At 38.4% G+C, this 16552-nt stretch overlaps 1 protein-coding gene across 2 annotated transcripts in view; it reads right to left on the reverse strand.

Annotated features, from left to right (window-relative positions):
- The window catches only part of macrod2 (mono-ADP ribosylhydrolase 2), a 435942-nt gene that overhangs the window by 101806 nt on the left and 317584 nt on the right, over positions 1 to 16552 (reverse strand). For both annotated transcript variants that reach the window (XM_034227004.1, XM_034227002.1), the window contains exon 7: positions 6483 to 6513. In XM_034227004.1, the coding sequence (XP_034082895.1) occupies positions 6483 to 6513 (31 nt within the window). The remainder of the gene's footprint in view (positions 1 to 6482; positions 6514 to 16552) is intronic.

Here is a 16552-nt window from a genome sequence, read left to right on the forward strand (position 1 = left end):
CCCTCCCGATTCCCCCCTCTGCTGCATACTTCTTTGATGTGAGGGGCTGTGCTACAATGGGCTCCTACTGGCAATGCAGCACATAACACCAGAGAGAACAGCAAAAAGCACCGTACGTACTGTACGGTGCTTTTTGCTGTTCTCTCTGGTGTTATGGTGTTAAACAGGGACCCTCTCTCCTGCACTTATGTCAGTTCACTAGAGCCATTTTGCTCTAAAATGCCACATATACATGTTTAAATGTGTCTGCATGTATCAATTAATTAATTACAATTAATACTTAATTCAAATTATATTTTATTTCAACCTGTCAAAGTATAAGTTATTGTTTTAGAAACACGTTGAAATTGTGTTTTGTTGAACCTTTGAGTCCTAATGTTCTCTTTATAAAACTAGGTAAGGGGTCTAGGAATGAAAGGTGTTAGATGCTGTCAAGATTGCAGTCCTTTAAAGTAAAAGTATGATTTGACATATTTAGCTTAACAAATTCAATTGACGTAACTTGATTTGACTATGGGTCCACACAGAGTTTTGTCTCAGAAACAAACAGAAACGAGAGGCAATGCAGCATACAAGCCCGTTCAGATGTATGCAGAATGTGTGGTAGGAATTTCCAAAGCAAAACAGGAAATGAAGAGAAGTGCGTCTTGCAGAAATGACTGCTAAATGTATCATCACTCTCTCTAAAATTCGCAATAAAATAACCAGAAAGGATGGAAGAGATAAGACAGAATAAGAGAAGAGTGGGAAATAAATGTTTGCCCCTCTTATCATTAATACATCAGTAATATCCATCTTGTTATGTGTGCATAGACAGGTGGCAGAAATATTGCAGGTGAGATAGTGAGAGGAAATTATGAGGAGTTATGTATTCAAATGTGTGAATTACAAAAGTGATTGGTGGAAAATGTAAAATATTGCTAGAGTGAAGAGTTATTCTATTGAGCTCAGAGTATGATTATATGCATATAGTGATATTACATTACATTGCATTTAGCTGACGCTTTTATCCAAAGCGACTTACAATAAGTGCGTTCGACCAACAAAATACAAACTTGAGGAAAACAGAATCATATAAGTACATCAGGCTTCATAGAGCAAAAACATTTCAAGTGCTACTCAACTGGCTTTAGATAAGCCAGCCCTTTATTAGTATATAAGTGCTTTGTTAATAGTTCTAACGCTCGAAGTGGAGTCGAAAGAGATGAGTTCAGTCTGCGCCGGAAAGTGTGTAAGCTATCTGCTGTCCTGATGTCAATGGGGAGCTCATTCCACCATTTTGGAGGCAGGATAGCAAACCCACGTGTTTTTGCTGATGGGCAGCGAGCCGTTTGGTTGATGCAGAGCGGAGTGCACGTGCTGGGGTGTACAGTTTAACTGATATAGTGTGGGTGTCTTCATATAGTATAGGCTTCCAGCTGTATGTTTTATCTATTGATTGGACAGCCTCCAATAATTAGCTATTTATTTATTCCGCACCGTGGATTTTAATAATGTGATAGATATTTTATGCCAAGAAGTTTCTTGTTACAGCATGTTTATGGCTGGAATAAATTAATAAGCACATCAATAGCGTTGGTTTGACTTTATCTATAATATGTCATTTGGTAATCAGTGAGTGTGTGGGGACGTTACAGTGTGTACTTTGGGACAGCTGCCTGTTAGTCATGAAGCAGGGTGGATAAAGAAAGAAGTGTAATAACTTAGGAAGGAAATTGAATCCTTTGTTGTGACATTTCAGAGAAAAACTGTTGTAAGGTAGATGAAAAAATACTCTTTTTGTTGTTTCCTTATGGCTGATAAGTTATTGTATTTTGAATACTCATGCAGTAACAAATGAGAGAAAAACGAATACATATATTTACATAATAGGAATCTAATAATATAATAGTAGAGTAAGAGACATCTGGCTTGTCTATTCACATATATGCCTAGTTGTTGTGTTCTGGGATTGTGTTGTGTTGTGATAGGCACTGTTTAAGCTGAATGCCTTTTTTGACTTGTGGTATAAAGAGTGCATTATTGAATTTATAAATGTGTTCTATAACCAATATATTATCTTCAGCAGATGACACTTTATTTTGCACTCTAAGACACATTTGGCACTGCAGACATGTCTAGCTGAAATGCACAAAGAACCAGGTGCTCAACCTCCACTGATTTTTGACTTTTACAGTTTTGATTCATGTCAGGCTGTGATTGGCTACTGTAGTTGCATCACACAATGAGACATACTTGTAACCATACAGAGGTAGAACATCATGCATGATGTTTGTCAAAATACAAATAATCACCAGTGAAGATTTTTATGAGGCCGTAATTCATACTGGTTCTCTCACACATACATACATTTTCACTCTCACACACACATATATATATATATATATATATATGTACACTCACACATTAATACATTTTGCTCTCATATTATCATATTTCTTTGCTCTCATATTCATATATTTTAACGCTCATATTTATACATTTTGCTCTCATGCACATTCATTCAATGTTGACATTTAATATTATAAATAATATATGCATGTCTGAAGACAATATATGTATGCAAGAGAAGAATGCATGTATGTGTGAGAGAAAGTAGTTGAAACGGAAGGGAGGTCATTATCGCGCTGTGATTGGCTCAGAAGGTCGAGCTCATGTTCAGAACTTCGGATTCAAATCAACATGATAGAGGGAGATGAATCCGTGTATCTTCGGACCATTTGTTTTTCTTTATTAAAAAAGTAAACGAAAGAGCGTCTGAGAGGCGTTTTTGCTTTTTGTTTTTTACCTTACTAAATTGTCTAGTAAGATTTTTATTTATTTTTTTGAGTTAAATGCATCAATCTGGTGCACTTTGAGGGGAAAATAAAGAGACTAGATCTATGGAAACACCCATATGAAACAAAACTGTATACATTTCAATAATCATAAAATCATGGCCATAACCAATAACATACCATTTCCAACATAAAAAAACACAGCATTTTTTATTTTTACCTTTTTTCACCTAGTTCAATTTTTTTTTATTCATGCATATTTTACAAATCACTACCCCCTCAAATGGAAATATGTGTTTACATAAATGGTGGTCCAAACCGTTTGAGACCCACAGAGAACTTAGACTAAGTTAACTATCTAAACACTCAGAGTCCTTATCCTCACCTGGGGCCTCATTTGTAACGCCGTGCGTAGGATTCACGTGGGAAGGTTGCTTACGTAGTAGAAATCCAAAAAATAGGTACAGAAATGTTCCGACATTTTCCAATTCACCAAACATTGCGTACCGGCGAGGAAAGTGCGTACAGCACTTCCTACGCCGGTTTCCCTTTTATAATTCACAATCGACTCAAAATGCGGTGCAGCTTTTGCGGGCTTCACGTAACGCCCATATTTGCCTATAAATAGTCAAAGAAACGCCCATTCATTCATTCATTCATTTTGACTGACTTTATGAAGAAGATCGCAGGAAATGACGACAGAACAGCTAAAAAAGACATCTCACACCGTGTCAGATTTTGGTTATTTTGGAGAGGTCGAGATAAATCATATTGTTTGGTGGATGCCGTTTGAACCAGAGTAGCAGCATGGAGGTCGGATCGTCACCAAAATAAATAAATAAGTGGTCCGAAAAAGGTTCATGACAAAAAAAATACACATAGCCTTCCTCAGGCAGTGTGTTTGTACCCGGGACGGGAGACCCCCCCTTGATGAGAAACTGTAAGAAATGATCGGGGAATCCCTCCGGAGTGGAGTCATGACGACTGGATCTGAATTATGTTTTCGTATTTGGTGGTTTGTGTCCCAGCTGTCGATCAGCTGTGCGCAGCGTCTCCACTGCAGCAACTCCATATCCACCAGTTAAAGGAAATACAACTAATGTGTTGTGTTATATTAGCTGTACAATTTACCACATGTGGTGTTCTTAGTTTCCATACCTCCTGTGTTTTACGAGCGACTTATCAAGTCTTAGCAAACGGCATAAAACATGATTAAACATGGTAGTATATAAAACCATGCTCGTACAACCTATAGAAATGCAAAACCGCATCATTTATGAGAAAACATTTAATAACATTAACAGAACATATTCCAGGTGGTTTTAAATAACATATCCGTATTTATTTATTTCTCCAAGTTATGTTTTTGTGTGCACTGAGGAGTCTCAAACAGGCGTTTGTTTAATCATTTTAAGATTGGCTTTAATCAATGTTTGAAAATGAATTCTTCATATATGATAAATGAGAGGTAACATTTTATTTATGGTATTATTTCCACACATTTCTCTCCATTCTTCCTTCTGCCAACGGTGTCGCAGTTTCTCGTCTCTCCCGTTGTTGTGCTTAGTGCGTACGCATGGGTTAGAGTTTGCGTGGAGGACCGCATGTTTTCCCGTCAAGTTAGTATTTTATAAATCGCAAACATTGCGTAGAAACTGGCGTACGCCATTTTTTGAGCGTATATCCCTTTATAAATGAGGCCCTTGAGCTGAGGTTATCCCGAGCTTGAATGACACACAGAGACCAATCAAGGGCTTTGATTTATGATCTGTATGACAGTGGCCATGTCGGCAGGCCACATCATGTAGACAGCCAGTCACCCTGTGTGAGGCAGACCCACATTTGCGCAGCGTTGCGTTCACAATACATACAACAATAAATAAACAAAATCCTCAGGCCAGCAGGCCATCGGGAAACCCCCCGGTCCTCCTGATGGCCAGTCCGGGCCTGGGTACAGGAGGCATAGAGTGAGGGATCATTGTCCACAAGTTAATCGATCGTGGTCGCGGACAGATAAAAAAAACTAAAAACTAAAAAAACTAAATGGGTCGTAAAATATACTTGGACGGCCGTTAATATACCTGGGCGGTCCGCCCAAGTATAAGTCAATATGTGGGAAACCCTGGTATGTGTGTGAGAGGACCAGTATGAATTACGGCCTGTACGGCCCCTAATATATTTTAGTTCACCTGCATTTGGCAATTTAGCTGCAAATGTCTGCATGTGTCGTAAACAGACCAGCATTCTCTCTTCATCAGTGTCAGTCTTTTAGATAACTTAACTGTGTCTGTAATCAGTTTTACAAAGTAACCTGCTACATTTGAAAGAGTAAATGATCCCATGGGTATCTGAATGTTGATAACAAACAACACAATTACACTGTTGTAAGATATATTCAAATATTTTGTCTGAAGCACAGTGTTCTAGAGATATATTATCATTGTTTCATGAAGATGGAGATATAAGCCCATATAGGGAATTAACAGTTCCTTTAGAAGTACCTTTTGTGTTTAGTAAACCACTTTTGAATTGTTTTCCATTAGGCCCAGGTTCATTATCAACCTTGTATATGTACATAGGAACATCTTGTGGGAACAATGTTTGCACTATAGGGAACTCTTGGTCTTGTTAATGGTCTTCATTATGTTGGCTGTAATATGGTCATGGAGAGTGATCACAGCACCTAACGACTCTCACGAGATGACTGCATTTACACATCCCTGTTTATGTTTAACACCTACTGGCTCAGGTATGGCTTTAAAGGAACAATGGCAACAGCTCTGTAATGCACATAATAGGCATCTTGGGAATTTGAAAATATTCAAATAAAAACACATCTTCAGATTTAGACCATATTGTTGCTGGCGGGGTTTTATTGACAGCAAATGCAAATTAGCATGTACTTATTAATCCTGCATACTTGGCACCGACTGTGATTATTAGAGCTTATTAAATGGATGGTGTATACTGTATGCAGTATGTCAGAACGGTGAGGAAATCATTATTTCTCCTCAGCAGATGCTGTTTTACTATATTCCATAAACTCCCTGCATCCAACATATTTTGCCATCATAACTTCAAAGCTGGTTTTCATCACCAAGTTTGGCATGTTTTCAATGTGACTGTCTAATTAGCACACTCACTTCTTGCCAGCGATGCCTTGCTGCATATCAGGCCTGGTCCCATGAGGGAGCACAAGCATTGTTCAGGTCTACATTTACTTCACCTAAACAAGCTTGTGTCTGTGTGCATCATGGTGTAAGGTGAATTTGTTGTTATGTTTTGCTCATTGTTGCATTCACAGGCACCGAGAGGATATTTGAAACAAGCAGTGTGTGTACACAGAGTTAACGTCTGCAGAGTGTGGATGATGTGATGATAGGTAGGTAGGGCTGCTCGATTATGGCAAAAATCATAATCTCGATTATTTGGGTCAATAATTGATATCACGATTATTAAAAACGATTATCCATTTACTTTGAAAACATCAATTTATTGGAGAAAAAAAATGTGAACAGTATGTTTTTAACAGTTGATTTCCCTGAACTTTAAGTATAATTCAACTGAAAAAATAAATAATAATATGAAAATAAATAAATAATAATAATAAAAAGATTATCGTTTTATTTCAATTATAATTATTTATATTAATTGAGCAGCCCTAATAAGAAGTCAGTTAAACAAAGTAAAATAGATTATGCTTACCATAGATGCCTGTGGATATACATGGGAAGGCCTGTGCAGAAAAAGACAGAAATAGAAGTAAAAACATATTCCGTTGAATAAGTACGACATAACAGCACTACAGAGTGTAACCATTGAAGCACACCTATTGTTTGCTTTAAATATGTGTTTACTTCCCTGCTTCTCTTGTTCATTCCCAAGGGGAGCAATTCACAGTGCCATTTGTTCATATCCCTTCAATGCTAATGTACCACTGTTTTATAAAACAATGCTCTAGCTCCTAACACACAGTGTACTTCTCTTGACTTCCAAAAATGTCTCATCCAATTCATCCTGAGACTCGAACACCCCTCTGCACATTAGATTGATTATCACGATCACACTGCTGCATAAAAGAGGCTGTTGGACTGTTATGAAACCCTATCATTCACTGTTGCAGCAATGAGCGAGACGGCCAATTAGTACTTAATGCCCATACTTGATGTCCATAACACTGGTAGTTTGCATATGTTGCTTGAGGGAATGTTGGATCAGACTCATGTGAATTGGTAGCGCTCGCTGTTTAATAACCTCCAGCATATGAATATACATTGAGGTAGATTGATCCTGTCTGTCGCCGTCAGCCCTAACTTACACACAGACTTTCTCTTCCAATGATCCAAACCAAGGACTGAGGCGGCTTCACAAAAAAAAATGTCCTTCAGCCTTTTAAAATATGTCTTTAATTTAACTCATTTGGATAGCTAGTCAGCTTTCATTCTGTGTAAACTCAGCAGGATATGAAAACAACTAGGCCATAACAGCAGGAGGCAGCTTTTTCAAATGATGAGAAAACTAGAGAAAACAAAGTCATTGTTGCCACATTTGGATCAATAGCAGGAATCAATAATATCCCAACAACCACTAGGGACATATACAGAAAACAAAACAACATTCAGAGAATCATAATGCTTATTATAAATATATATATTTTCAGAAACTGAAGAGCAAAAAACTACGTATATTTATGGCTGTCTTTTCCAGGATGATTATAAAAAGTAACCACCTTGTAATAGTTCTTGCTTTGTAGCACTTTGCAGCAGACATATTATTCAGGCATGACTTTATAGCTGAAAATAGTTTCATTATTCTTTCCTTCTGTGAGCAAATACATTATGATACATAGGCCTTGCTGTAAGATTACCTATTTCACATTCATCTTTTTTAGTATATTAATAAACAGTAAAGAGGAAAGATTTTTTCCAAAGGTCCCAGTTGTCCTCAAAAGCCGCTGAATACGTGCTTTAGTTCCTGCATTCATCAAAAGGGGTGGCTACAGCATTAATATATTAAAATGACAAATGAAAAAAAAGGGAAAACATTTCCACCAGCAGCAAACAACTGGATGAATATAGAACAACAAAACACTACCGAGATTCATCAGAGACTAACATGCTGCATATGTCTAATTCTCCCCGTGCCAAAACGAAGCCCAACAGTTTGTTTTGCCCCGCTGACCCTGTCAAGTTGTATTTAGAAACATTCTGTTGCTAGCAGCCCTGCCAAGATCACCTTGTTTTAGAACTAAAAACTAAATTAATAGATCTGAAAGAGAAAGATAAAACATGTCTGCTAGTATGATGATTGTACAAACAAGGGCTTTGTGAGTCTTTCAACTGAGAGAAGAAAGAAACATAATTCACACATTGTGAAAGTTAATAATTGACTATAAAGGCTAATAAAATATTTAGACTTTTTCCTCTGAAGCAACACAATCTCAGACACCCGCCTTGAAATGAAATGGTCTGTTTGTCCTTGCTTTATGCAAGAGGAATGAGTCTGTTTGTATTCTTATTTACCGGTTTTCAGGTTCCGCCTGTCAAGGTGAATCTTTCTTCTCTGGGATGATTTAAATCTTTTACCGGTTGACTGGAAAGACAGTCTGGGTCTGACACAAACCACAGATGATGAAGCGTGGAAAAGCATGGCCATTTTTAGTCCTATGCCAAGCCCTGCCCATGGCACACACACAGTCATATTGAGACTGATTACACTAAATGATCTTATACCAAAACCAATGTTAACAGAAAGAAATAACAACTATATGCAAGTTGGACTTCCGATTTAAACAATTCTGTATTTGAAAACCCGAAAGGATGTCTAAATTAATTACTGCACAACAGAAATGCAGAGCTTCAAAAAGTGTACTGATTGTCCATGGACTCATTGGCAGCATATTTGAAACAAGCGACTTTGATTATACTCAGAAAAGTTATTTATACATGTAATGTATTAGTATTATTATATTGAGAATCCTAACACCTTAACTAAATTATGCACATTCTACAATTGGCTACATTACATGAACTAAGATTAACTTCAGAAGAAAGATTTTATTTGAGGCTTTGTGATAATAAATATGAAGTCAAATTAATTGAATCTGCAGACAAGAGTATTATTTCCTGTCAGCGCCTCCAGCCAGTCTCGGCTGCCAAACTGATCCTGAGCCAGAAGCCTCGTTATCTTCTCTGAGCTGAAAGGCCGCCATGTCAGTCTCTTCAACTTGAACCTCTGCTCGGATGGCAGCTACAACTTAAAACATTACAGGCTGTGGCAATGACACACCTTCAGGATAATCAATCAAACCCTGTTTTATTAGTTTCCTGACTGATCCATTAAAGAGTATTGATCTTTGGGTGTGAAATGCATCAGGTAATCACTTAACGGGATGCTGTTAAGATCTGACACCTTTGTGGCAAACGCAGATGTCATTTACTTGTTTAAAGGACTGTTATTGCAAAAAGCGAAGATAAGTATATATTCAATAAAACCTGTAAAGCCCAGAGAGCATTTTGGCAGACGCAACTCCTTTTCATCTATAAATCAGAGACACAATGCACTGCAATAAATACCACTAAGTTATGCAGAAATAATGATAATCAATTTCAGTAAATACCCACATGCTATATATACAAATATAAGCTTCAAGTTTTGTTAAATTAAAGGGGACCTATCATGCAAAATGCACTCTTGTACGTATTTTATACATGAATATGTGTCCCCGGTGTGTCAGGGAACTCACCAAGTGTCAGAAAACACAACCCTCTCTCTTTTCCTCCATACCCAAATCTCTAAAAACGGGGCTGCAACGGATCTGATACAGACTGATACAGATTTGAATTATTTTCTACGTCACAAAAGGGGTGCTCCGCTTAGTGGTCAACTCTCCACCTATCAGGGGAATGTGGGGTTGGGCCACGGCCGGCCGCTCGAAAGCGCTGGAGACGCTGTAGTACATATGCCAGGCCTGTAAGTGGCGCTGTAGTCTGCCACAAAAGCATGGTTGCCCTTCTGTTTATTCTCCGCTGTGGCTCTTTTTCTCCCTCACCGAGGCAAGCGTTTGCGCCTCCTGCTTTAAAACAAATGAATAATGCCTCTATATAATCATAATAAGGGATAATGTGTAGTGACGCGGTCACCTTCATGCCGATCTAGATCCCTCCGCTTCGCGTCGGGCTCCTGATCAGCCTGTCGGTGTTCTTTTCCCCATAATGACCAAGTCGCTGCACACTATCCCGCTTATTACATTACATTCTCAACAAAGTAACGACATGACTCCCAATATTAATTGAAATGCTTTTATGGATTTAGAAAATGATTTTATTGATTTAAAAAATAGTTGTATTGATTTAAATTGACATGCATCCACTAAGAAAAATAGTCCGTTGTTACTGTTTGAACTAACGTAGCAACGGCAGGAACTGCTTCAATAGCGTTTTTGAGGAGCTTTTTGATTACAGATTTGAAAACATCGTTGCTTGCTTTAAAAGTAGCACAATTCATTATGTCAAACCTTGGAAAGTATCTAGATATCCCTGAGCTAATGCCAAAGTACCTGGCAACTGAATATGTGTCGCCGTTTGATGTCTATGTCTGGACCGCTGCGTAAAAAGGAGGGTTTCTGCCCCGTTACTTCTCTTCTTACTTCTATAAGAATAAAACACGGAGGACGGAGATCTCTATTTCTCCCCCTCTTCTGACAGCCCAGCAGCTGATCTCAAAGCATGCTCCCCTCTCCTGCAGGGGGGCGTGGTCAGCTGCAGCTCACAGAATCAGCCCCCTGCAAAAACAGCGCTGGAAAGAGCAAATAGAGCGAAATGAGGCATGGCTCAAATGCAGGATCTGTTTGGTATTTTGAAAAAAAAACTATATTTATATACTTTATATAGGTATGGCCCTACAATATATTGTTCAAATATAGCATGATATGTCCCCTTTAATTAAAAGCTTCAGCTGTTAAATAAAATGTATATTATGTAAAGGTGAGCAGGGGAACACCAGTAGCTGTTTACTGCAACAGCACCTGCTTTAGTAATGCAATCATTTACAGAAAGGGTAGGAGAAGTGACGTGACGGTCAGGACTAATAGAAATGATAAATAAAACAGAGCCTTTACAGGGACAGAAAACAAATAATCCAAAGTAATTTAAGCAGTTGACTGCATCAAAGCCAGGAATCCTAAAACTAAATGCAAAACTAAAGCAGATTTCAGAAGCAGACGCAGCAAGCCTGTTCTCTTTTCCTTTCCCATCAACCCTAGGCCACCTCAGAAGCTATTTTGATAGTTGTTAGCGTGCAAACCTGTACATCTGCTTACAGTGTATAAGGTCCAGAGCTAATTAGGACAGTCAGTGGTCTATATGACCTATGATTCGTGGTTTAGGTTATTATTTCTAACTCTGGCTGCTCATTAGAAGTGAGTCAGCATGTTTGCTCGCACTCTGGCGTGAGGCTGTGCCTGACATGTTGGCTTGTTGCTGATTTCTTTTCTTAGGGAGTGTTCAGTTGGGTCACCAGGGAAATTATTCTGTTGCTAGGGCTCCTCCCTAATCTATCACATCACTTTAAAGTGGAGCACCTTTCCTCTCGGCGTCTCTGCACACATATTCAGCTCACAGTACATCAAGCACGACACAGAGAGGCTTCTGTGATTATAGTTTGAAAACATTACAAGTTACAGTCATGCCTTCTTTTAATGAAGATGGTGTTAATTATAATTTACATGCTTTTACTATAATATTTACACAAGGATTTTCCTTTAATTAATGCATTCACCACTTATTAAAACAATGATTTATTGACTTCAAAGTGTGACTAGAGTTTTGCAAAGACAGTGCTCATAAAACTAAGTCACTGTTATTCCACTGAGAACATGATAGCCTGCAGCTTTCACTCATTTATTAAGCAGCGGGAAATGACACAGTAGAGATGGCTCAACCTGTGGCAAATTGTGGCCGTCCTGCTGTAGCTGTCGCCTTGCCATGAGCAGACAGGTAAATGTAAGAAAAGCACGCATTGGCACAGCGAGCGCAGGACCCTGCCAGGGGAGCTCCTGGTCTCGGCTGGCTGAGTAAATAGCAGTGGACACAGGGTGCTGCCCCCGGAGCTTAAAGCCTCCTAGTCTGTTTGCAGATGGAAGCTCTGCTTATAAATCACAGCAGCAAGGGGAGACCTTGTGCAAATGCATCCACAAGTATGTTATTATTCACCACTGTTGCCCCAGTGTGGGCTTACATCCGAGTATCAGAACATGAATCCAAGAGAATCCTCTTTGTTGACTGCTGTAATTCTTTAAGCATGTAGGTCATGCCTGGCCTCTCTGTCTGAATCAGCTACCTGCTGCTGAGGCTGCTGGGAAGCTTGTCACGGTTACAGATCAGGATATTAAAATACTCCACATTAACACCCTTTTATTCTGCATAACACCACACTCCATATTCTAATGTGAGAGCTGATTGTTTGAGAGTCATTATGCTAAATGGAGGATGAAGAAATGCAGAGGGTGAGAAACCTGGAACCTAATGGCCCGAGTCCCACCACCCATTGTATATCTGCTGTGATCATGTAAAACTATTATCACAATACTATTTGAGTGTCCATTAGACTCAGCACCACTGGCTGTGTTTACATGCAGGGTGGACCTACAGGCCATGACACTGTGGAAAACAGTTTATTAAGGAGACACAGTGTAGCTATGAGTAAAGCAGAACATTCCTGTCCACAATGTTTGATTTCACTTTCATGTGGATGGTACAAAGATCAACCTTGAGCCTCATAACTACGACAAACTATCTGACCTCAAAACTCTCAAGACAATAAATCCCGGATGGCTGCAAACTTATCTAAATGAGAATAAACCAGATGTTATTGTTTTGGACCATATCATTTGATCAATATTATTTCTCCTCATATGCCCCCCTTCTGTTAGAAAAGAACCAGAGGTGGTATGCGATCGGGGTTTAAAAGTTTCAAACAAATACATCTGGGTTTTAAAACTAAGCTTCATGCAGCTCTGCACAATCTCCTGCCTTGGTTACTGCAACATATTTTTGTATTATCAACCATTTTTTGTTTATTTTTTCTTCAACCAGTTTAGAAATACCGCAAAAAGTGTTTTGACAAGGTCAGAAAAGGGAGAACATGACAGTACTTCCATGCCTCTGGCTGCCTCTAAGCTACAGAATTGATTTTGAAATTGTGATTTTTGTTTATAAATGGTTTTGCCCTCTCTCTTACATCACAGTCCAGCCCCTGTTCTGTGGGGACACATCCTTCTCTATCAATGCCCCAAAACTTTGAAATACTCAGCAGTCATCTTTATTCATTAGCTTTTAACTGTGCCCGTGTGCCTTTATTATTAATAATATAATTATTATTTGACAGATTTTCCTTTTATTCTGTTGTGTTTGTTTGTTCTTTTGTTTTCCTCTGTGTGCACTTTGTTGTGTGTAAAGTGCTTTATAAATAAAGTTGAGTTGAGTCCTCCTCTAGGGTCCTGTCAGCAATGAAGAATGGAAATGTGTCGCCTCCAAGTACATCCTCTAAGCAACAGTAGGTACCGTCGGATGCAGAGGAAATACATGACAATATCGAAATTGTAAATATTGCATACCACATGTTTTTGTTGACATCCAAAGTCCACAATGAAAACACACATTTGGGTCAGATCTTCCAACATCAGAGCAAAATGAATCAAAGTGAGGAAGCTAGCCACCTCACCTGGTGTCTTATTGTCACAGTGTTAGGTGTATTGGGTTATTGAAATCAAACATGAAGTGTACAATTATCTCAATGCAAGATTACTTTAATACGGATTATCAAATGTCTCTGTGACTGTAAACACACCTTGAGATATATTGGCAATGTCCAAAATGTAATGAATACATAATAAAAGTCTGATGGGTTTGTTAAAAGACTTATTTTTGATGGTTCTCGGAGCAAGCATTTTATATAACTCTTACCTAATATGACTTAACAGTTCACAAGACAGCTCTTATTCACTTCCCACTTCTACAGTGACAGGTTGGGCAGACATTTTGTTGGCCCAAAGAGTGATGCAGTATTTGGACATAATGAACTATCTTCAGCCTTAATGAGGCTCGCGGTGTTCTACGATTGTGTCCATCACACTCAGTTCCACAGCACTGATCCCATCTGCACAAGCAATGTGTTGAGACACTCTGCAGCATGTCCGTCAGCCAAATGTATGACAGAGGTGGGAAGAATGGGTATAAAAAATTGTAAATGCTGCAGTGTGTGGATAGGGCAGAGCAGTGAAGCAAGCAGAAGCAGCTACTGAACTGACTGCTGCATGATCCATCGGTCCATGACCAGCTGTATGGTTAATCAAGCACCATCCTCTCTGAATCCTGAAGCTGCAGCACACAGGTATTTCTTAAAGCCCACGTCACACTGTCCAGAAATTGACACCCGAATATGAAATTGTGAATTTCCCGAACCACACACGAAGGCAACATTTACATTACATTTAAGACATACAACTGCAACGAAAGTAACAAAATTATGTTAAATTACTATGATACTGTACTGATATTTTCAGACTTTGTTCTTTACTTTATCCATCTTTATATGTAGAAGATATTAAGTTTTCTCTGTAATGTTGTTTCCATAGCAACAACAACTTCCTGTCAACTTGCCTTCAAAATAATATATTATATCCTTTTCAGTTTAACAGAACACAAATTGGGTTATTTACATAATATGTTTACATGATTTTGTTGTGCAATAAAACAACCAGATGGACACACCGTGATTTCCCACAGAGGTTTGCTGCTGACACCGATTTCCTCAGTGTTAAAGAGGGAGCATTTAGAATGGCATAACAAACGATACTACTCTAAACAGAGGGCACATGCCACCAGACGTCTGCTCATTTTTATGTATGAGTTCCTCTGCTCAGTATCAGTTAAAATGATATCGCTGACCATGCACCGAGCGAAAGAGAGGCAAAGACAAAAGGAAGGAATTCATATCGCTGAGACAAACTGACTGACCTCAACGTAACCCGCACATGATTGACAGAATGGAAATGAGTAGCTGAGGAACATGTCAGCTAAACTCAATAACAAAATGTATTGGTCTTCCACTGTACTCTTAAGAAAACGATATAAAGACTTCTCTGCAGGCCGGTTTGAAACACTGTGGAGTATAAATAGAGTGCCTGACAGTATGGTTAAAAGACCTGTGGCTTTATCGTCGTCATCATCATGCCTTTATTTACCTCAACTGAAGAGGGAACCAGTACTTTATTTGAGACAGGTTGTTATTATCACATTTTGTGTGTTTTTGTTTGGTCTCCTGCTTGCTGTGGTAAATTGCTGTAAATGGAAACAACATTTAATCTATCAATCAAGTAAAATATTTCTTAAACCGAGAACAAAGTAGTATTGGTGTGATTACATTAAACCTGGTGGGAATAATCCTGCACAATAGTATACCATCCTGAATTTATCACATTACCCCTCATTGTACAGGTCATTTTTAATGAATTTGTTCCAACAGACCACAGCCTCAACTATTATGAATATTGGATTTTATTTCCCAATTTATGGTTTCTAACATCCGCTTCCTTTAAAGCTTTGAACTTTACTTTGATTACAATCCTTATCCTTACGTGATTATAACGGTCTTGTGATTTTTTTCATTGTATTCGCAAGAGCCATGACCTTATAAACTGTAGGAGGAATTTTTAGTGAGATGGAAGCAAATACAAATTGTAAATGAAGTAAAATGTATCTGTGGTTATTCTGAACAAAATGTCTGATTTGAATATTTGATCCTCTACACCAGGGGTGGCCAACCAGTCAGAGGTTAAGAGCCACATGCTATGTTACTGCAAAGAGCCACATCAAACACACAGTCACTGATACCGCTTGTTTCAGTTTTTTGTTTTCTGGAGACAAGATTTCAACCACGTCACTGATGCATTTTTGTGGCATTGGGATATATATTTTTTAAATCCTCTGGAGCAGAGAGAGGAGCTGTGGATTATTGTTATTGATTAATGCATCAGTGTTTCTTAGGGTCAAAAACACTAAACTCACAACTTAAAATGAAAGCGTTTAGTTTATTTAATAAAAGAGCACATGTTCAATGTGAAAAGTGACAGTAGTTATAGATTATTTGCAATTTGGTGCTATATATATATTTAAAAAAAATTATTATATATATTTTTTAAACACCTTGAATTTCAGGGGGGGCGCGGGGCTCCGTTGGCGGGGCGCAGCGCCCCTCCAAGACAATGGTAGGGGAAACACTGGATAATGTTTAATCAACGATAGGTTTTCCCCCCCTCAAAAGGTGATTGGTTCACTGCATCGCAGGTATTATTGTGATTGGCTCTTGGGCCACATCAAAATTATACGCGCTGTCATCCTCTCATACTGACACCACACATACACCACATACATAACACGGGACGAAAGTAACGGAGCGATTTTATCCGAGCCCAAACAACTTTGACCGGCCAAATTACGTCAGAATTATCAGCATTCAATACTTAACAGACCTACTAAATATCAGGTTTAACTGTCAGGAGTAGCTAGTGTTGTCACGATACCAACATTTTGGTTTTGATACCAAGTCAAGAATTGCGATTCCGATTCTTTTTCGATATTTTCTTAAAAAAAGGGAAACGGTCTTAAATGTAATTATTGTGCTTTATTTCACACCAGAACCATAACACAAACTTTTAAACAATGAGAACAATAAATAAAATAAATGACAAGAATTCGTATTAAATAAAATTAATA

This window comes from Gymnodraco acuticeps, unplaced genomic scaffold (genome assembly GCF_902827175.1).
Source record: "Gymnodraco acuticeps unplaced genomic scaffold, fGymAcu1.1, whole genome shotgun sequence".
Lineage (NCBI taxonomy): Eukaryota > Metazoa > Chordata > Actinopteri > Perciformes > Bathydraconidae > Gymnodraco > Gymnodraco acuticeps.